Below are 22,892 nucleotides of genomic sequence, written 5' to 3'. Positions count from 1 at the left end.
TAAATTGCTATTCCCAGTCTTCTTCTATAGAGAAATTCTGGAGTCTTTGTTCACATTCACGTTTAGTTTGTGCCTACCCAATCTGCTTTGGAAAAAAAAAAAAATATATATATATATAAACATTGAAAAGTCAAGAATTTCTGATCATTCTAAAATCTTGTCAGTAAATTCAATCTAATTCTTTATTGAAGAAACCTGTTGGTGTAGGCAGAGTATAGACAATTGCAAATTGATGGGGACAGTTCTTATTTCCATTTCTCCCAGTTACCACTTTCATTTAATGAATCTTTTTCTGTGGTGGTTTCTTTTAGCAGTTCTACCTAATTCCTTGGTGCCGGTACTTGATCCTTTTCTGCTAATATCTGCCATATTTTAATCTTCAAAAATTTCTTTGACTGAGTGAAAGTGTGATCAGAAGGCAAGAAACTAGGTGCTGAAAACAATTGTTATTATCCAAGAATGGGAGTTTTGAAAATGACAGTGTGTTTTCCTTGGGGTATTTTCTTACAAATACCACACCCTTGGGGCTTGTGACTGTAGAGGAGACTTGGGATCATGGTGTCTTCTTCAGGGGTAACAACATCCTCTTCCCTCTTCCAGGGAGCAATCTGGCATGCCATTCAGGGGGCAAAAGGCACCTGGAGACTCCTTCATGTTGCTTGAGTTTTCTCCAAAATCCAGTCTATGTACTTGGCCACGTTGGTGTAAATGCCTGGCCGTTCCCTCTGAGCACAGCCTTCCCCCCAGCTTGTGATGCCCACCAAATGCCAGACCTCGTTGTGCTTGCAGGACAGGGGCCCCCCTGAGTCTCCCTATGGAAAGGGGAGAAAAACAAAAATGTCCTGGTCATTCAGATACTACCCATCTTAAATAAATTTTTGTTCAGAGGGATTTTGCCTAAAATTCTGTCCTGGCCCTTCATAAACTTCAAAAAACCCCCATTGCTCAATGCATCCAGGTTGTCTCATTTAGATTTCAGTTAAAGTAGCTCAAATGCAGCATCTCCTGCTCATTGGCTGAAGATTACTTTTTAAAAAATGTGTCGAACATTCTGATTTGAAGACGTTCCAAGGGTGGAGAACACCCTCTTACCTTGCAAGCATCCTTCCCTCCTTCTTTATAGCCTGCACAAATCATCTTATTGGTTATTTTATGCCCTCTGTATCTTATCTGGCATTCTTCATTGGACACCAAAGGGATCTTGGCTTTCTGAAGAGTGTTTTGTATTTTGTCTGAAAAAAATTGTTTTTATATTTTTAGTGGAATAAACATATATACTGTCTATAATACAGATATATATATATATATATATATATATATAAAACATATATATACCATATATATGCATATATACAAAATATATACTAAATATACATACGTACAATATATACACACATATAATAAATACATATATACTACATATAACAAATATATCCACATGTAAGTACAGTATGTATGTATAATATGTATATATATATATATATATATATGCGTGTGTGTGTGTGTGTGTGTGTATACACACACGGATGTTAAAAATGAATATCTTTTGTGAAAATTCTAGAAAGAAAAAAATTATTAGGTTACTTCATAGAAATTTTATAATTGTAGAGTACAAAGAAGACATTATTCCTATTATTGTGTGTATATTTTGTTAATTTAATTAAATTTAAAAATTAATTAAAATTCTAAGTAGAATTACTTCCCAGAGAAAATAATTGGATAATAAGCTAGGACATCTACTGAAAAGTGCTAAGTCTCCCACTAAACATCATTAAAAATAGTCTTTAAAGAGGTTTAATCACACTTAAAGTTCCTAATCAAACAGTCATGATATCATCGTTACTTGGATATTTTTTCTTTCCATTTTTTAAATATACTTTCTGTAATTGAATAGTTATTTGACTTGCATTTTAACTATGATGTGGTAGAGTAGAAAAGTTTGTGCTTAAACTATTGTTTTTATTTTTAGGATGCAGTATATCTTAGAACATCATTTTTTTACCTCTTAATTTTCTGTATCCCCATCCAGTCACCCAGCAGTCAGTATATATTACATTTCTATCTCCTTTGGAAGGTAGGCATATGGGCCGTTGAGAGTCTAAATTTTAAAAATCATAGTTTTAGTTATCAGAAATAATATATATTTTGCTTCCCAGAAGAGACTCTCTTGTCTCACTATATATTGTATTCTTTATTTATTATTTATATTATTTTATTTTTTTATTATTATTTTTTTAATTGTTGGTTGTTCAAAACATTACATAGTTCTTGATATATCATATTTCACACTTTGATTCAAGTGGGTTATGAACTCCCATTTTTACCCCGTATACAGATTGCAGAATCACATCAGTTACACTTTATATTATTTTCTTTATTTATTATTATTTGGTGTTACATATTGTAATCCTAAAAGGAAGACACTAGGCTAAATCATTCTTAATATTCCAATAGATTATAAAATTATGTCGTCCCATGCACTGAAATAAAGCTTGAAGAAGACTTACCTTTTCACCCAAATTCTCAAAATATGATTGCATAACCAGACAAGTGTATCAGTCTTAACAGGGTGAAAGACTAGCTTTCTAGACCCTCTCCCTGGAGAGTCTGGTTGGTAAGGTCAAGGCGTGGATCTTGTAAGGTTAAACATTTTATCTAGGTCACCTTGGTAGACAACATCCCACTTAAAATGCTACATACCTGTGTAGTTCATGGTTGTTTCCAGTTTCAACAAAGCAATATCATATCCACTTTCTGCCATTTCATACTGATCATGAATTATTATTTCTTGAACCCCAAAGAAAGAACTACCCTCTTTTATTTCTGATTGATTTACAATGCCACTATAGACACGCAGAATTTTAGGTGACTCTATACTGAGGAGAAAACAATAAAGGAAGAAAATTTTCCTTCACTAAATCATTTCCAAACATCATGAGTTTCATATTTATTTTTTTTTTCAATTTTTCTGTGGTGCTGGGGATTGAACCAAGGGCTTTGTGCTTGCAAGATAAGCACTCTAGTATCTGAGCTATATCCCCAGCTCTCTCGGCTGCTATTTAACTAGCTAGTATTACTAATATTTTCTGCCAAGAGTATAGCTTTTTAAGTCAAAAAAAGTGATTTCATCCCCAAAATTTCAATCACATATTCCCCACGTAGAGAAAGCACTGGACTAGCATTTAACTAAACACAAAATGAAGCCTCTTTCCAGTCTCGATCATGTACATGCACACACAACCCATGAAGAGTCCTGGGTATTACATTCATCCCGGCCACTGCCCAGCTATGACTCTGAGAAATTCATGTGGACTTTCTGTACTCAATTTTCCCATATGTAAAAAGTGAAGAGGAGGGGAATTGTGGCTGTGGCTCAGTGGTAGTGCACTTGCCTATCATGTGTGAGGCACTGAGTTCGATTCTCAGCACCGTGTATAAATAAATAAAATAAAGGTCTATCAACAACTAAAAAAATATTTTTTTAAAAAAAGTGAAGAGGACTACTGACCTCTTGAGTTATGAATATGCTACATACTGATAAGAAAACAATAACTAAAGCAAATCCATAAAATTTTCTGAAAACAACTCAGGGGATACTGAAGCAGCTAAGAGGAGGTTTGAAAACTTAAATTTCCTGGGTTACATGCATTCATATATTCCCCCAGATGCAGTTTTTATATCTGGCCAATGTTGAAAGTGACCCAGGGAATCCAATTTGAGAATGCATAATGAAGCCTTTCTGGACTGGAGGTGGGGTAGGGGCATGCGTTTGCATTTACATCAGAAATGAACCGTCATGTTTTGGCACCTATTCTGATGCTGGTAGACCATGAATGGTTTTTCCTTTTTGCTTATTTTTTTCCCTGCTAAAGGTTAAAAAAATTCATGTCACAAATAGGATAGGATAATTTACATTTTAAGGTATTTGTTAATATGCTAGTGGTATGAGGATAGCCAACTAATAAAAATAGCGGTATACTGACCCATAAAAACAATGTGCAGCCGTTAATATCCACTGGTTTCCAATGATGGAGCCTCCACAGAGGTGTCTCTGGATAGGTGACATGACGTGTAGTGTTACCTGCCATGGCCACTCGCCTTGAACGGACGCAGTTCCTCCAACAATTCGGGGTTTGATTTTGGTTGTGCACTCTACAATAGAAAGATTGTAGTAAAGAGTTTCTTGTATCTGCATTTTCCACCAGTGGCTATGCTCCATGAGGAACAAAAGGAAGAAAAGTTTCCTTCAGTTCAAGAGTTTACCATGACCCTGAGCGGAATAGATTTCATAATTAAGTTGACAAAGCAAAACATACACATGAAAATGGAATGGCCAAGTCATCTTGTAATTACATGCTCCAAAAATTGCTGCTGTTCTCATCTGATACCACAAAATAGTCTCACTGGTGGTTCTTTTCATGCAGTGTTGGCAAGTGTGGTCTGCAGACCAATAAATAGCATCACCTTGGAACTTGTTAAAAATGTCAATTCTTGAGCCCCACCTCACATCAGAAACTGACAGTGAAGATGGTCTATTCAATAATTTTGTGGGTGTAAAGTTGCCTTTCTAGATTTTTTTTCTCTTATGGGGAAATGAGTGTAAATTCTGGGGTAAATGTCAAACAGAAGGAAGGAATCAGAGAAGAAACTTTGTGGACAGCAGCCAACAGCAAGCTAAGATAAGAATGAGCATGATGAGGTTTTTGTATGTCTGAAAAGACACTTTCATTTAAGAGTGGATAGGGTGGAAATTAGTTTCGGGGGACCATTTTGAAGATTTTACCTATATCCTGGAATTTTTTGGAAGCCTTTATAATTTCTAAGCTGGAAAGTGGCATAAATGCAAAGTTTAGGAAAATTAATAGATAAGTGATAACTAAGATAAGTGATAAATAACTCAATCAAAACCTTATCAGGTATAGGACATAGATCTTGATTTTCATTCTATTTTATTTCTCAGTTTAAAGAGAATTCTAAAAATTTGATTTTCACCATTATACTTGGTATTAAGAAGTGCTTCCGTTAGGCATTGTTAGGTATCTTCCAATAACTATATTATGGATCAATGACAGGACATGATAAAAAGCTCAGATTTTCTCTTTTATATTAGGGTGTTATTTCACCTAATACAGTGCAATAAAAACTAGTTACTAAATTCAGAAGGTGCTGCACTAAAAATGTGTAAGATTTTATTTGTTTGTCTTATTTTCTCCTGAGCTATCAACCTATACCTGATATAGTCTATAACTTCCACTGGTTAGAGTCTATAAATTCAACAGAGGAGAAAGTGAAATAGGAGGGGTGGGAATAGAATCTGCAAGTAAAGTAAATGTTTATCGAAGTAAATGTTGGGTTCAATTTTTAAACTATGGCAGTATCACTTAACAAAGTTTGCTAAGTGCCACTTCCAATGATAGGAAGTTGAATTAAGAAAAAACAGAATTATTTTGAGTGATCCTTTTAAGGGAAGTTTATTGTGAGGAAAATAGAGAAAGTATGAGATAACAGTTTAATTGACTTGCTTTCTAAAGAGTCATAGGCCACCCAAAGATTCTCCTCTGAGCCTCTCTGAACTATATATAGTAAGGCATAGTTTGCTAGTTAGAATATTGATACTGGATACAACGTAACATTTGTATATGCTACAGAACAAGTTCTCAAGAGTTGAGTATTGAGTCACTTTCTCAGTATAGTGCATAATCTGACACAAAAGATTTTTATACTTATAAACTATTACAAGATATGAATATCATTTCCATTTTTCTTAATAAATCTCAGTTTCATCTTAATTTATAGTTTATTAAATTTTTAGACATTAAATAAAACAAATAGTCTAACAGGATGTTATGATAATGTAGGGAGAAGTATTTGTGGGACCTTCTTTCCCAATGGGATTCTGTCCCTTAGAACAATTCTATTTGCCAACAAACCATCTCTTGCTACTATCCTCAGAAATTAGCTGCTAGGATTGAAACACTACTGAGCTGATTTTTATTATTATTTATGTAATTATAAGCTTTGTATAAACTAGATGATCTTTTTATTTCCACCCAACCACATTCATTATTATAAATTAAAAAGATTTTTTAATATATCTTTGCCAATATTCATAAGTCTGCAGAACTTTGCAGGGAAATCTGAAAGAATGATAGTCTCTGAAAAACAAGTTACTTCAGTATTTCTTGAATAAATGCATAATTTTTAAGACATGCTGGTTACTTATGCTTCACCGAAGATCTTTAGTGAGAGGAAAGTGAATAATTTGATTTACCAAGGTATGATTGATATTTCAATCATCAAGAATAAGAAGAAAGATCCTTGGCCCTGAGAATAAGAGTCAGTTAAACAAGTGTTTCCTGAGTCTGTATCTTATCATAAAATGCTGGTCATATAAATGCTCTGAATTTAAACACATGTTCAATTTGTACTAGGCAATGTCGAATTTAGTCAAATAATTTTATACTGTTAAAACATGGTTAGCTTATGTAAAAGAAAAAAATGACAAAAAATTGCTAGATTTGTTATTTTACCCCATTTCTTCTCTCTGTGGCTATTATTGACTATCTTAGTCATGCTGCATTCAGTGTAGAACAACTCCTTCTGATATATTTTTTCAAGTGATGTTAGACTCACCATTATCCATTTTACATAACCTTAGGGTATATCCAGAGATGCCTCCTCTCCCGTGAAGTATTTTAGTTGGAGATCCATTGGAAGTAAGTTTTAAGTAACATTTGCCCCTATAATTGGAAACAAAATAGTATAAACTATTGTGTCCCTTCACAAAGAGGTGGGATGGGTGTATCTATGGACTTGACTCTTTGTTTGTCTTACTTCTTTTCATGGCACGATTCTTGAGGTGGGGAGTAGGTGAAAAACTGGCAGCGGATGACATCAGTACACATTTTCTGGCAGGCTTCATGACCTTTCACATCAACAATGTCCAGTTCTTCTCCCAAGAAGTCAGTGTCATGGTAAAATGAGGAATGACAGAAAACTAGATAACAAATCACATATCGGATATGAGACACAGAACCACACATCCATCTCCTCGAGAATGGTTGATCTCAACAGGAAGAAAGTATGCTCATTGTTCACCTGGGATGCTATGCCTGCAGGTTTGTAGACTGAAACCAGAAAGAGCTTTGCTCTTCTTGATGCGTGTACTTGGTAATCCACTTTCAGATGTTTTAAGGAGACAGAGATTTCTGATATGAAAAAGGGAGATATCAATATATCACATAACACACATCAGAGGAAAAGAACTTTTTTACATCATATCTTGAAAGTAAGGACAGTTCACATTGGCATGAATAGTGAAAATATTACTATTTTGAAAGTCTCCTTCATGGATTGTGAGTCACAGTCCATGACTCAGATGTTATAGACAAAAATCTCAAAACTAAGCCATTGGGATTTCTAAAAACTTTCGGATCTTGCTCTACTGTCAGTATTCCTAGTGTCTTCCTTCTTTATTTCCTTCCTTTCAACACTCCTAGTCTATCTCAAAGCATCAAGAATTTTCATGCTACCTAGAAATCTCCTATCCAGGGTTGGTCCAGCTTAGAAGTGGATGAGTGACATACTTTGTTGACTCTGTACTCTGGCAGCATCTTCCTTGAAGGGAGTGCCTTTTCCTAGGCAGCACAAAATCACTCTTCAGCAGAGTTGTCCAATAGAACCTTCTTGAATTCTCTATGCCACTGAATGCAGAAGCCACAAGCTACATGGGGCTTTCCCCCATTTTTAAATGTGACTAGTACAGTTGAGGGATTAAATTTTTAACTTTATTTAAATTAATTGATTAAGTTAATTAATTAAAATTTAAATAGTCAAATCTTGCCTTGTGGTCACCAGGTTCCTATCAACCCTCTGTTAAGAATTAAATGTATTGCTCTTTTCATAGATATTTATAGGTAATTTTATTAAAAGAAACAAATAGGACAAAGGAAAAGAGAAGCATTTATCATAAAATGACAGTCATCTTCCTAATTTCTGAATTTTCTGAGGCTCCAAGTCTCTATCTTTGGACATCCTTTCTTCTCTGTCTGCATTCAATCATTTGATGCTCTCATCTATGAGATGGTCTGCATTATCAGCTATATTCTGGGAATTCCCTAACAGGGATCTAGAGCATAAACCTCCCTTCTGAATCTGATTTCTATTTCCAATTGCCTACTCAATATTTTTCCCTAGATGTCTAACAGGTGTCTCTTCCCCCGACCTCTGCCTTTCATGAAATCTTCTACACCTCAGCTATTAGTATTTCCATCCTTCTGAATTCTTGGGCCAAAAATATTGGACTTTTTCTTTCCTTCACAGACTACATCCAATCCATCAGCAACCCTTATTGGCTCTAGATGACAGTATGTCCCAATCTGAACACTACTCTATCATCTCCATCCTGGTCCAAGAAGTTAAGGTTTGTGTCTATTTAGTTCATTAGGCGGTATACCTAGAAAAATATCTGATATATAATAGGCACCAAATAAATTGTGTTAAATTTTGTTTAGCAAATGAAATTAACAGATACATTTCTCTGTGACTAATCCTGAAATTGCAATCTCACCCAACAGAAAATGAGGCTTACCGAATGAGCAAAGGACTCCAGAGCTTACCTGGCTGGAATGCTCTAGGGGTAATGCTCTCCTCAACAGTGGGCAACCAGGTCAAGCAAATGCCAAAGGCTCTGAGCGTTCTAGTTCAGCTCTATAGAATCTAGGTTTGATGCTGACTAAAATATTGTTTTTTAAGTTAAATTACTTCTTTTTTAAAGTGAATCTTGTTAGTGAAGAGTAACAGCCCCAGCAAGTATTCCTTTGAAGTTGGAAGAAATTTCCTCTGCTTTTTATGTGGTCCCTTATTAACTTTCATCAGTAGAGAAACAGGGTTTCCATTCTTGAATCTTTCTCTGCCACCACCCCAATACTCTTTTTGTTTTTTCCCCAATACTCTTGATGTAGGCTTTTATCCCTTCCCTACCTTGATCCCATCTTTCACTGACATTTCTGCTCCTAGTTCAGTTATTTCAAATGATGTTGGACTCAATTGCCTCTTAACAGCCATGATCATTATCTTCATTCTGTCGATGATTATACAACCCTCCCTCTGCTATAGGTAGAGACCTCCCAAACTGAAGTTTAAGAAAAAGTCCTTGGCAACACTGGATCTGCAGTCAGTAGGTGCAGAATAAGAAGGGAGAGGAGCTAGGGATTTTTTTTGCAATTTTAATCCAATATAGACATTTACATTAATTTTTTTAGTTACTCAGAATGTTTAATGACAGATTTTGATCCGCTGTTTTAGAAAGAAAAATGACCCTTAATTGTAACTCTTTACCTTTGAGATTCTTTTGGCCATTCTTGGGAAAAGAAGGTAAAAAACAGACAACTGGGATGATGAGTACAAATGCGTTGGCAGACAAAAGAATCTGGAGCCAAAACACTGTAGATGTTGTTGTCTGCAAACACCGTACTAGGGAAGATGTCCCTAATACAAGCTAGATGACAGGAGAATCCGTGTTAGGAAATCAATATGCCAGCAGAATAGTGAAGATTTCAGTCACGGTATTTGTAAATTCCACATTCAAATATTTAAATTTACCCCAAGATTTTTTTTGAATTTAGAAAAAATATGAAGTGACTACTTTAAACTTGAAGTTTAAACATAAACTCTATATAGGATGTAACAAAGTTTTTCACACAAAAATGGCAAAAGATCACTAATCCATTTCATCAATGAGTGAAGAGAGGTATCTAAAGTTAGCCTCATTGCACATATCATCAGCTTTGTTCCAACCAATGGTTCAACCACCTCATTAAGAAAACAGTAGTTACCCAGGTTAGAAAGCGCACAGGATTTCAATGAAAATCCAGATGCCACATAGCGGAGCTTCGTTATTTTGGTTGGTGTCCCTGTTTGGGTGTACTTCAGCAAACAAATATTACTGAATAAAGATAAAAATGGAAAAATATTTTATTCTTCCAACTGCAAGTGGGAAAAAGCATGAGATGATAGAAAGGAAATGACCATTTGGAGAGAGGACTTAAGCATGAAGTAAAGGAATTAACCCCAAAGAACATCCTCTGAGAGGTAAGGCAGCTGACTTGAGTCTTAGCACCACCATGAAGCCTTCAGTGATGCTGTGAATTTTGCAAACTTTTATTTCCTCATCAGTAAAATGACAGCTTGAGAGAAGTGATGAATAGATGAGTAGATTTTTTTTTATTTATTTACTTTTCTCTATAAGGTTAAACTATACCATCTTTTTGGCTGGGAAGAGAATTAGCAATCAGATCAATTGTAACTGTTTCAAAATTGCCAATTTAAATATGGAGCACTTTTGAAATTATCTAGGATATGGGTATACACACATATTTTATAAAAATGTCATTAAAAGACAGAATATCATAAATTAAACTCATGCAAATTGGGCTTTAAATGAACTTTCATGACAAAAGCAGTTAATGCTATTCTGTGAATGTCTTTTAGGGGTTAATAAATTTTAACCTCAGATTGGTGAAATTTTTTTTGATGAGTCAGCAGTTTGTTTTTCACTGGGTGTCTTCATTCCCTCAGGTCAGTTTTTAGCTCACTCACCGATGCTCTACGCTGGGAAAATCCTTTGCTGCGTATGTGAAAAAGTGACAGTGGATGTCATTTGTGCATCTCTCTTGGCATTCTCGAACATTCTTGGCAATAGAGCCATTATAGTTCATTCCTTTCATGTCCAGGTCCATGTAAACATCTCTGTGGCAAGCTGGAAATTACAAGTGGGAAATATGGGAAGCCTCCATCCAGATCCCAGGGACAATGGTAAAATTTCTAACTTCTCAACTGTCCCTTCTGACTTGAACTTTTAATCTCTTCACCCAGTTTTCCTCAGAAGTCCTTTGTTTTTATTTTAATGTGCTTAATCCCTACTTTACATGAAAGTATCTAGGACTACTAAAGTTCTTTTCATAGTGCAGCGATTTTAGACTTGTTAATTTGCATCTTGATTTTCTGACCTAGGCTCTCCTAAACTCCATTGACTCTGTTTCAATAATCAACCTATTCAAGTATCTGGGAATTTTTTTTTTATTATTATTAAAACAAGTGTCAATTCAATCTTTGTTTTTGTACCCTTTGATTTGAATTAGCATATATAATAAAGACTTTCCATGATGCTTTTAGGCTGGAAAGATGAAAGAACATAAGTGAATGAAGAAAACTGAGTCCTTTTATGGGGAAAAAGAAATTCTAATAAACTGTAGTGTTGCATTGGGGTGGGGGGGCATATATGTGTGTTTTTACACTGAAAGAACTTCAATAGAGGAATTTATTTCCACATAGCAGATTTTTTTGTTTTATAGCCATAAAACCATATCTGATATAATTATATGCATTGTCATAATAGCTAGTGTTGATCAGTTCCAACAAGACATCTTACCACTTAATTGGTGTGGGCATTGCTTGAAAGAATATCCAGAAATCGCTCCTGTCATATTCACCCTTGGCAATATTTCTGTGACACTGTCTTTTAGGACACAGGTAAACCTGTTTTTTTAGAAATAGCATTAGCAGGTGGAAATATGTGTTGTAAAATAACAGGTCTTAAAATCACACAGAAAGCCAAAGAGGAGGAAACCAACATCTCTTGCCAAAACAAATATTTAGTCCAAACAAATATTTTCTGAGCAAGACTGTGACTGTTTTTCATTTCAACATTGCTACATTTAAAAGACCACATATGATATTCCTTAACAAGTAACAAACAGGAGTGGGTGAACTATGGCCTGTTGCTAAAATACTGCCGAAAATCTGCCTGTTTTTGTAATACCCAAGAGCTAAGAACGGTTTTCATCTTTTTAAATGATTACAAGTTAAATAGTGATACAAGTACTTACATGATATCCCTGATTTTGCCTTTGGACATGGAAAGACTAAGCATTTACTCTCTGCCTTTTTAATAAAATGCTTGCTGATCTCTGTTCTAGATTTCTGTAAGTTTTGTAAGTTCAGGATACTATATAAATATCTTTGGATGCAACATTATACACAAAGATGTTGGAAACTTAAATTTGCAGAAAGCCTTAATTACTGAATTTTTGAGTTCACCTTGGTAACAAAAGTGCTGGGTGAAATGTTAGAAGATTTAAAAATACAGCCAGAGTGTTTTATAAAACAACCATCTGCAATTTGTAATTTTGATGAGATTCTAGTTAATTGCTGTAAATTACATTTGGTGGACAAGTGAGATGATATAAAATTATTCTTAAGTTTTATTTTTCCTTTGGGTAGGATAATGTATTTTTTTAAAAAATTTTAAACATTATTTTTTTTAGAAGTAGTTGGACACAATATCTTTATTTTCTTTATTTTTATGTGGTGCTGAGCATTGAACCCAGGGCCTCGCACATGCTAGCCAAACGCTCTACTGCTGAGCCACAATCCCAGCCCCGGATAATGCGCATTGAAGTGCTTAGAGATGAAATGTCATGTTGTCTTAAAATTACTTGAAATGTTTAGACATATGTACATATATAGGTGGGTAAAGCGAGTCTTGGTGGCTGGGGATTATTGCATTATTTTAAAAAATCATCTTTATCAATGTTTAATTTTTCTAATAAAATAGTTGGAAGAAACTTCTCACTTAAATAATATCAATTAATAGAAAAGCAGAAAGATGAAGATGGATAAAAGTCAAGCAAAAGGGAAAAAAATGCACCCTTAATATTGAGACCCTAAGAGACTGGAAAAGCCACACAGAGGCATTAATATTCCCCTCTAATATGCCTAAATAGCATTTTTCTGTCATATTTACTATTTCAACTGAAGGTCAATTGTTAACTGTACATTATATGAAATGATAGATGGAAACTTATTAGTAGTTAACTGGCCTGTGAATCTAGTTCCTCTATGTGGAAACATCAGTGTTTACCATTGGGTAGGATCTTCAGCTGATGATTCAGCTATAAACGTGAAGAGCAAACATCTTGGGTGGTGGGTGCAGACCACTTGGCAGTACTTGGCACTTGGTGTAAACACAGTAGCAATGTCCCCTCCTTGAAAGTAGGAGTTTTTGAACAGCCTCGTCACACACCCTGAGAGGCAACACATGGCACAAGTTAACGTGGATTTTCCTGGGCATGTGTCTAGTTAGATAATAATCTGACAGAGGCAAGGCAAACAGGTCTACTTAACAGAAGGTGGGCCTGAACTTGGACATCAAAGCAAACAACATTTTCATGTCAGTTTCTTGAATGAGTGGCCTTAGATGGGGGAAAAGAAATCACAAAATGGCACATTTGCCTGAATGACATCTCACTATTGAAAAGTTACATTGTGTAAAATTAAAATTTTTTTCCTGTTATAAGAGATCTAACATCCAACATGGTATGTAACATTTTTAGGTCATTTGATTCTTAGTCATTGAGGTTGTAATTTTTAATCTTGCCATATTCCTAGTGAGAGGTACTGTTATGCACACTTTTTTTCCCTAATGTTAAAAAATCACTCACAGGGGCTGGGGATGTGGCTCAAGCCGTAATGCGCTCGCCTGGCATGTGCGGGGCACTGGGTTCAATCCTTAGCACCACATAAAAATAAAAGATGTTGTGCCCACTGAAAACTGAAAAATAAATATTAAAAAATTTTCTCTCTCTATCTCTCTCTTAAAAAAAAGACTTAAAAAAACTAAAAACAACAACAAAAATCTTAAAAAAAAATCACACACAACCCAAATGGAAATATTCACACAGAATAAAATATAACAACCATTATGATGTAAATATCTAGGGGAAAAAAGGTGGGTATAAAGCAGTTAAAACTATTACAAGAGGCTTATAGGAATCAGTCTCTGAACTTGGTGAGGAAAATTTTATCTTTGTTTTCACTAACATCTAACTGGAATGTGGCCTTTTATTATAAATGTAAGCAACAAACTACATTAGTATTCATGGTATCGGTGACTTTTTTATAATAACAATCAGATTTTTTAAAAGTACTGAAGTTGTAGACATTTCAGATCTTCCTTATCTGTCCTACTACTTTTAAGCCCACCATTGCATCTTGTTACATAAAACAGTGATAAGAACCGCATCCATTTCTCATATCACATTTTTTTTACAATTAAAATAATTATATTTCCATATAATTAATTTTCTCAATAATCCTACCCATTTTTAGTTTATGTGTTTGGAAATATTTACTCCAAAGATGGAATCTACAGTGTTCACTGAACTATCATAGAGATCTGTGGGAGTGAAGAACATCAAGGTCCCTGTCACAGACCTAGCATACAATTATCCACACATAACCTCCAAATATAGCATGATCCCCCACCCAAATGGCAAGTATTTCAAGAATGACTTGGAAATTTATTGCCTTTCCCCAAGTTCTTTGTTCGTTCCAACCTATCTGCATGGTAGCTTCCCAAGAACTGAGGATCTGTTCTCCCCTCAAAGTGTTTCTATTGACCATGTGCCATGCTTCTGGTACAAAGCAATTGTTCTCCATTAAAATATTACTTGAATAAGAATATTAATTACTTAGTAAATTTAGTATATTTTAAAACAATAAATGTGGTCATTTTCTTAGGCTATATCTCCTACTAATTTGATCATTTAACTTCAAAGGCAGACTGATTTTTAAAATCCAAACATGTTTAGTTCCACTAAAAATCGATGAGTTTTTGTTGGTTGGTTTGAGTATTGAATTAGCATTCAGATTTCTTTTTAAATTTAACTCTAATAATTTATGTGGTATTGTTTTGGAGTTTTCTAGGTACACAATCAAATTATCTCTGAACAGAGTTAATTTTCTTCTGGTCTTTTACTTTTTATTTCTTCTTCTTTCCTTACTGTGCTGACTGGGTTCTCCAGAACAATGTTTAAGGTAAGTGACAGCAGGTAATCTTGTCTTATCCCAAGTCCTTTAGGAAAGTTTTCAGTATTTCAACATTAACTTTTTTAAACATTTAGGATTTTTTCCAGCTACATTTTTGTTACTTTTTTAGTTGACTTTTTTGTTATTTGTTAGCTCAGTTCCTCTGTAACTGAATAACATGCTCTGTATAATGTTCATGCTCTGTATAATGTTCACACTTTGAAATTTGTTGAGACTTATTTTAAGGTCTTGCATGTAGTTGGCAAAAGTTTAACAATAGTTAGAAATTAAATGCAATATGCCTAAGTAATTTTTTAAAGGAATGCTTTTGTTTTCATAAGAATAAAGAATAAACATGGGGTCTAAAAGTACTTATATTAATATGTTCTACTGAATATTGGTTAAGTAATTTATAAACAAATTTAGTAGATGAAACAGAGTGGAGAATTAACATCAATACATTATTGAAATGCATCAATTATGTATGCATATTTATATGACATTTTTTCAGTTCAAAGTCACTATTCAGTGTCTGTATTATTGAACTGACTGACTGCTTATGAAAAACTGAAATATCAATGAGGCAAATCAAGACTTCTGCTTTTTTAATGCTATTATTCATTATCATTTATATGTGTTAAGTAGGTAGATGGAGATGTGTGAAGATAAAAATATAATATATATACAGCTATAGATATAGATTTCTACTGTTAGATAGATATAGATTTCTACTGCTTTGAAAACTCCTGGAGGTTTAAGTGAAGGATAAATAAAACAATTTATTTCATTTCCTGGAGTAAATAGCATGGGATTTATCTACATGTATGCAGCTCATATTGCAATTTTCTCTATTAGACTTAAGTTTTCTTGTTTCCCACTCTACAGACCAATACATTAAGCTATTTCCAGTCCATTCTTAAAGATTTACTTACCACCAGAAACAGAGGCAAATAAAATGTAATGTACCATTTGGCATAATAAGATCATCCTACAAAGAGAAAAATGTGCATGTTTTTAGAACATGAAAAGTGTATTTATGCCATTTATGTCTTGGCACATGCTTATGATCCCAGCAACTCAAGAGGCTGAGGCAGAAGAATTGCAAGTTCAAGGTCCTAAGCAACTAGTGAGACCCTGTCTCAAAATGAAAAAAATTAAAAGGGCTGGGGATATAACTCAGTGGTAAAGAACCTCTATTTTCAATTCCAAATACCAATAAATAAATAAATAAATAAATAATAAGATCTCTCTTTTATATATATGTATGTATATATATAATTATATACATGTTATATTATATATGTGTATATATTTATATATATAATTATTTTACTGACATCAGAATTTATAAGAAACAGGAAGTGAAGGGAGTAGTAAATAGAGTTCACAGGGATCCTATCATGATACTGAATTTTATCTTTTCAAAATTTCAAAATGTCCTCATCAGGGTGGGTGTGTAGCATTCCACCTTGTCACAGCCCTGTAGAAGCCCAAACTAACAGGGAGGTTCTCTCCCTTGCCTTTCTTCCGGCACTCTCTCCACCTCCAGCTCACTATTAATCAGATGCTCTGACCATCTGCTCTCCTCACCCCGAATTTTCAACTTTACTTTCTCTTCCAGTTCATGTCCTTTCTTTCCATATTTGAGGTTTCTTTCTATATCTCTTAAAGGTCTCTGAGCAATTTCTTACTTATAACATTTTCTATTTTCTATTTAAAAAAATTCAGGGCAAATGAAGACGTTAGCAGATTGACTTAGTTATCTACAGATGCACTTACCCCAACTAAGCACTGATAGCATTGTTCTGTGAAAAATGAACTGGCCTAAGAGATAAGTCAGTCCTTCTGATCCTTCAAGGTTGCTCTAGAATGTCTTTTTAATTTGCAAAATACTTTATTTTTGAGTATAAACTCTCACTCTTCTTTCATTATGCTTCCCTCAAATTTATTATACGTATAGTAAGTAAAAATGTGAAAACAAACACATTAAAAATCTATCATTCTCTATTGCAAATATTTTAAAACCCCCATTGCAGGAAAAATAAAAAATAAAAAACATTTCAAGGCATAATTGCTTAAGAGAAATGTTAAGTAATAATTTTTGAAATCATACCTGAAAATACCTTGTTTGCTTATTTGCTGCAATTCTCAATAAGGGTGTTTTTCTTCTTCCAAAGGGGTCTTTATTCTTTCCTAAATAAGCATGTGTAGGTATGCTCACTCAAATATTTATTTTTCCTGGTTTCCAACTTTAAGTAACCTTTCATACAGCGTATCCAGGAAAGTCTTTAAAAACTCTGTGTATCAGAAATGTACCTTAAGAGAGTTACTAGCTTTTTCAATGCACTAAACTTATTTAGGATCTTTTTATTGTATACTCGACAAGTGACACACACAGAGACAGCTAGTAACTTGAACTTGAATTTGCTTTAGCAGCTGAGCAAACTCACATCTAGAATGCCTGCTAGCCGAAGCTGCACTTAGCCACACTGGTCATTATTAACTGTTAACCATTAATTCCAGCCAAAGTTCAATCCCAGAGTCTACTAAGAAAACACAGAAAGTCTGATGGACTGATTGATTTGCAGTGTATGAAGAAAGGAGACCAGCTGTTGTGGGCTAGGCCTGGGTAGAAAGTAAAGTCCTGATCTAAAGATTTAGTTTTCCTTTAGGATAACATCACTTTTCGGAAACCTATGCAGATATGATTAGTTCTAAGAATTCAAATTCTTTATTATCTCATTTATGAACACTGTCTAAAAATTTTTTTAAGAAGAAAATATAAAAGTCTCATAGTTTGTTTTTTTGGGGGGTGGAGGTATATTGATATTGAGACACAAATGGAGAACTAGGAATGATGTGACAAGCAATAATAAAATAATACCTCAATTCCTTGAAGGGCAAGGAGCCTGTTACAGCAGGGGTGGGGTGGGGTGGGGTGGGGTGGGGTGGGGAGCTTCCAGGAGTGGTGGCTTGCTGCCACCTATGGAAAAGAAAGCTGACAAGTATTTTTTTGAGTTCCCCACCCTGTGTTTCAGTTATGACCCTTCTTATGGAACTTGAAGAAGGGCTGAGAGCTCTGTGGACATCATGATAATCCAGTCCTCTATTATCCAGACCTATTTGTTAGTTTACTGGTCATGTCACTTGAGCAAACACCAGGTAGCTACACTATAAACCAGCTACCTGTGGGTCCTGGGCCATGCTGCTTTATTTCTCTGGGTCTCAGTCCTCATTAGACACTCACTAGCCCTTCTGTTGTGATGATCCAACAAAAAAGGTGGGGAGGGACAGTATGTCCCATTTAAATGCATTTTGGAGAAAGCTAATTTTATGGTTCAGAGAAAGTTCCCAATTTTCCATAGGAAAGCTAAAAAGATCTTGAGATTTTACAAATGGAATCATAATTTTCAAAAATGTTCTGGAGACCAGGACAGAAATGAATATATGAGTTTGTCCCCATTAGAGATCATGCCAAAGGGATGTGTACCAAAGGGAACACTGGACTTTGTACAGGGACTGTGAGTGTGATCTGGTGAACCTAGACAATGTCACCAGTTGACTCTAAGCATTTCAATATTTGAGGACACAGAGAGGCAATCTCATTTCCCGTATATCATAGCAATGCTGCCCTGGACTTTCTGAATAGTTTCTGAAGGTTGACAGTAGACAATGTCACCAGTTGACTCTAAGCATTTCAATATTTGAGGGCATAGAGAGGCAATCTCATTTCCCGTATATCATAGCAATGCTGCCCTGGACTTTCTGAATAGTTTCTGAAGGTCAGGCTACCCAAGCCCTTGAGGCCAAAGACTAAGTGAAAAGATGGTCCAAGATGGGGAAATACTGCCCGACCCTTTCACAAAGTCCTACAGAATGGGAAATATAGGGGCAAAAAAGAACTTACTAGAAGACAATGAGAAAATAGGCAGCAAAGTAAAGGTATGTTTGAAACTTAGCTATAAATTGATGGGAGCATTTTTGAAAGGAAGAGAAAAGACAGCCTTTGTTCCTTTGGACAGAAAGGTACAAGGGAGAGGCTGTTGAACTTAGGTCTTTAAAAGAAGTGCTCATGTCCTGTTTTTTTTTTTTTTTTTTTTGTATGTAAAGACTGCTCCTCTGTTTTTCTTTGATCTATTGCCAATGCATTGTAACCCATGTTGGCATAAAAAGTCCTTAGTTATTATCTTGAGTTTCCCACTTAAAATGAAGTATATTCCAGCTACACAAAAGGCTCATACAGATAAAGTCTGGCCTTTCATGAGACTCAAACAGAATGGCAAACTTATGCTAGGGAAGGTTATCATGGCCATGATATGTAAGATTATAGACCTTTCCTCCTATATGGTTTCTCCCATAAACCTCCATTTTTTCCCCTAAAGTCCTATAAAAAGAAGATAATAATAATTCTCTAATCCTATTAAGATAATCAAAGATTTTAAATGTGAGAAATGCTTCACTGGAAAACCAGATACGATTCTCCTAAATTTGATTTAGCTAGTTAATGAAATCTCTAAAGCCTTTGAAGTAGCATAAGAACTCTGAAATATTGTTCTCTATTCAAATCAAAGTATAATAAGATTCTTAACTGCATGAAATTTTTTTTAAATAGAACTTTCTCTCAAACTGACAGTAGGAATTCTAAAAATTCTTCTCAAGTGAATGCATTGCAGCTTAAAATTCTGATAAACTACTTTTATTGTAAAGGTGATTATTTTTTTTTCTGTGAAATATTTTTAAGCCCAACCAAACTCAGAAATGACTAGGCAAAAATCACAAGAAAAAAATTCAAAATTTAGTCAAAAGAGATTCAAGTGTAAATCATAAGTTAGGAACATAGGTGAGAGATGTGCTGGGCATATGGTGACCTAAAATCCTGTCTCCTGGTGGAGTCCTCTTCTCACTCATAGCCATAACCCACTTCTTCTTGGAGTGCCTATACTCTCTCTCATCAAAACTCCCTTTGGAAAGGGCATGGCCTACCATGCCCTGCACTTCCATCTTGATGCTGTCCCTGAAGTTCCCCCTTTTTATTATCAAGGTTTTTTTAAAATCTTTTTTTAAAATTTTTTTTAGTTGTCAATGGACCTTTATTTTATTTATTGTTGCATGCTGCTGAGAATCAAACCCAGTGCCTCACACATGCTAGACACGCACTCTGCCACTGAGACACAACCCCAACCCTATTATCAAGTTTTGGTACTCAACTTTGATCAGGGTTGCAGCAATGCAGGAATTATTAATATTGGGTCCAGATTGTCCTTTGTTGTGGGGGCTGTCCTGGGCATTGTAGCACATCCATCAGCATCCCTGGCCTCTACCTGCTATAGTTGGTTACACTCCCTCCACCAGTTGTAACAACCAAAATGTCAATATTGTCAGATCATCCCTGGTTGAGAACAATGGTCTTGGATAATAATGATAATAACTGATGATGGTCATAAAATGGTTCTGCTCCCTTTTATCCTTCTTTTAGTATGAGATCACATGATATAGACTTAGAAGACATCATCTGGGATATGAATGCTAAGCTTAGTCCTGGCTGTGTCCTTGACAGTGACCTTGAGCTAATCTTTTTACCTCTTTAAGCCTCCATTGACTCAGCTTTATAATAAGAATGGATTTATTCATTAGCTATTTACCTCAGCACATCCTGTCCTCTCATATGCGGTAGAATGAGAGAAAGCCTCCTTTGAAGTTGCTCACAGTTTGGTAGAGAAGTTAGACATTAATGATAATTACAAGAAAAAGTTTCAAGTTTAATCAGAGACAGATGTTGGAACCATTGGTTGGTTACCCTCCTGTGAAATGGTATGTGCAGCACTGTGTATTCCATGTGCATTTTGTTGGCACAGGGCAAGATCAGTGCTAGTTTTCAGGGTTGGCTCTGCCACTACCCTTTCTTGGATGGAACCGCTAAAGACCCACGCCTCCTACCCTCACTGTTCCTTCTGAGGGTGACATCATCCCAACCTCTCACTTCTTAGCCTCTTACATGCTTCTGGGTCCCATGAGGCTCTTAACTGTCTGAAGGGCTCCTCTGTTAACCATGAACATATGATGAAAGCCAAAGAGAACATCCCAGTACCAACAGACTCCAATTGGAAACCTTAAAATGATCATTTATGACTTAGGACTAAGTCCCACATTTCAAAATTCTCTGTTTTGCCCAAACAAGGCCATTCCTTGAGCAACCAAAGCCCAGGCGTTTACCCTGTAGACACTCCAAAGTCCTATTTAAACCCTTTGTAATTATCAATACCAAAAAAAAAAAAAAAAAAAGAGATAAAAGATTTTATTGCAAACATTTTCTTCCCTTTTAAATATAAACAACTTCCATGCAGATCAAGACTAATACCTTTATTGCATTCAAAAGTAAAAGTTGAAATTATAATACTTTGTGAAAATCAATTCATGCAATCTAGCCAGGTTTTACAAAAACCATTTTGCTTCTGGACTAAATTCTTGACCCTTCATTTTCCCATTGCATGGTCTGTGGATAACCTGGACCTCATGACTTTCATTCAGCCTCTCCATCTTTAGCTCTTTCTACCAGTCAATGTGTCTTTGAGTATGAAAGGAAAAAGTCAATCACTTTTAGAAAACTTCATTTTTCTATTTTTCTACCTAGCTTACATAATCTTTTATAAATGGTTAATTCTATGTAAATGTTAACCAGCTTAACTGAAATGAATCAAGGTACCTCCAATCAATTGTGGGACTTGCCAACAAGTCTGGAATTTCCATTGCATAAGGATTTATATCATTCTTTCCAAAGTCACTTATGACTACTTACTATGACCATGATTTTACATGTCTGTATTCTATGATACATGATATATCTAACAATGCTTCTTGAATTACTATTGCAGAAACTAATATTCACTGATATCCACTGTCAGGGTTAATGTTCTTTGCAAAGCAGATTTCTTGGTTTCCAGGAGGAATCTGCAGTGAGTCTATTGCAGGCTCTACAACCAGGAAAATGCAGCCCTTCAATCCTCATCTGCATATCAACACTGGACACCTGTGGCAATGCTGGGGTCGCAGAGATAGGGGCCTAAAATGAAGCCATCTTTTTATTGTCAAAGGGAATGTTACACATATCTCCTTCATCCACTGAGCAGAACAAAACTTGAGCTTCCTAGCTCTTCACCCAAAGGACACAGGCAGCATTAGGTCCTAATGAGTTGGCAGGTGAGGCATGGACAAGTTATATCTCTGAGATATATTGAGTTCCAGGGGAAGCAGGAAGATCAGGATGATCCCAAGCACTGTGCTTCAATCCAGAGTCACTTATTGTCAGTTCTGTTTAAAAACCAGAAGGAAACACTCTAATTGTGCTCTTTTGGTGTTCTATTTCACAACAAAATGGCAGAGTTCTTCAGTGATCTCCCATTAGGAGCTCCTGTTTACTGAATACTGAAAGCAAATCTCAGCAAGGCATTGTCCCCACAGCTGTTGTACCTCCTGTTTTTGTTGTTGTTTGTTTTATTTTTTATCCTTACGACAAGGACGCAAGGTAGACACTCCTCTCCATGTTTTTCAGGTGAGGACTCCAAGGCTTAGAACTTGACTAGATCCCAGGATGTAAAACTAGAGTTACAACCCTGGGGTCTCCTTCAAACAACCCTGGGTTCTCTTCACTGTCCAGCCTCCTTAGGCCGATGACTTCATCAAAGCACCTTTGTCGCTCTTCTGTGTTTTCTCTAAAATCCAGTCCACGTACTCAGCAACTTTGGTGTAGACGCCAGGTTGTTCCTTGAGGCCACAGCCTTCCCCCCAACTGGTGATGCCCACCAACTGCCACATTCCACCCTGTTTGCAGACTAAGGGACCACCGGAGTCTCCCTGTGTCACAGAGGGTAGAAAAATAAAATGGTAGAAGGTTTCGATGGAGGCGATTCAAATAAGTGTTGCCTTTAAAATTCTTAAGTCCCACTTCACATAGCACATACAGCACACTCAGTTTCTGGAAGTTTCTCAGGCCCTCTTGTTAGCTGTTGTGTGTAATAAAAATCAGT

At 35.5% G+C, this 22,892-nt stretch overlaps 2 protein-coding genes across 11 annotated transcripts in view; both read right to left on the bottom strand.

The window, feature by feature from the left end:
- Window positions 1–536: 536 nt before the first annotated feature.
- On the bottom strand, window positions 537–15,855 carry F11 (coagulation factor XI). Of its 9 annotated transcripts, none has more exons than XM_076852413.1 (14): window positions 15,801–15,855; window positions 12,923–13,085; window positions 11,432–11,538; window positions 10,600–10,759; window positions 9,837–9,946; window positions 9,340–9,499; window positions 7,099–7,208; window positions 6,835–6,997; window positions 6,634–6,767; window positions 3,984–4,152; window positions 2,701–2,876; window positions 2,003–2,098; window positions 1,093–1,232; window positions 537–812 (listed from the first exon to the last, which is right to left on the bottom strand). In XM_076852413.1, the coding sequence occupies exons 1-14, from the start codon at window positions 15,853–15,855 to the stop codon at window positions 651–653; spliced, it is 1,905 nt and encodes a 634-aa protein (XP_076708528.1). In that variant the 3' UTR covers window positions 537–650. The 9 variants fall into 9 exon arrangements, with proteins under 9 accessions (XP_076708528.1, XP_076708529.1, XP_076708530.1 ...); XM_076852414.1 differs by having other exon boundaries at window positions 6,634–6,740; XM_076852415.1 differs by having other exon boundaries at window positions 6,634–6,740; window positions 6,835–6,949.
- A 5,428-nt stretch (window positions 15,856–21,283) lies between these two features.
- The window catches only part of Klkb1 (kallikrein B1), a 29,650-nt gene continuing 28,041 nt past the window's right edge, over window positions 21,284–22,892 (bottom strand). Inside the window, exon 14 of one of the 2 annotated variants that reach the window (XM_076852410.1) lies at window positions 21,284–22,719. In XM_076852410.1, the coding sequence (XP_076708525.1) occupies window positions 22,528–22,719 (192 nt within the window). In that variant the 3' untranslated portion in view covers window positions 21,284–22,527. The remainder of the gene's footprint in view (window positions 22,720–22,892) is intronic. The other variant, XM_076852412.1, reaches the window with a different exon arrangement.

Source organism: Callospermophilus lateralis, chromosome 4 (genome assembly GCF_048772815.1).
Source record: "Callospermophilus lateralis isolate mCalLat2 chromosome 4, mCalLat2.hap1, whole genome shotgun sequence".
NCBI classification, from domain to species: Eukaryota; Metazoa; Chordata; class Mammalia; order Rodentia; family Sciuridae; genus Callospermophilus; species Callospermophilus lateralis.
The sequence above is the reverse complement of the archived record's forward strand: the minus strand, read 5'-3'. Positions and strand labels throughout refer to the sequence as shown.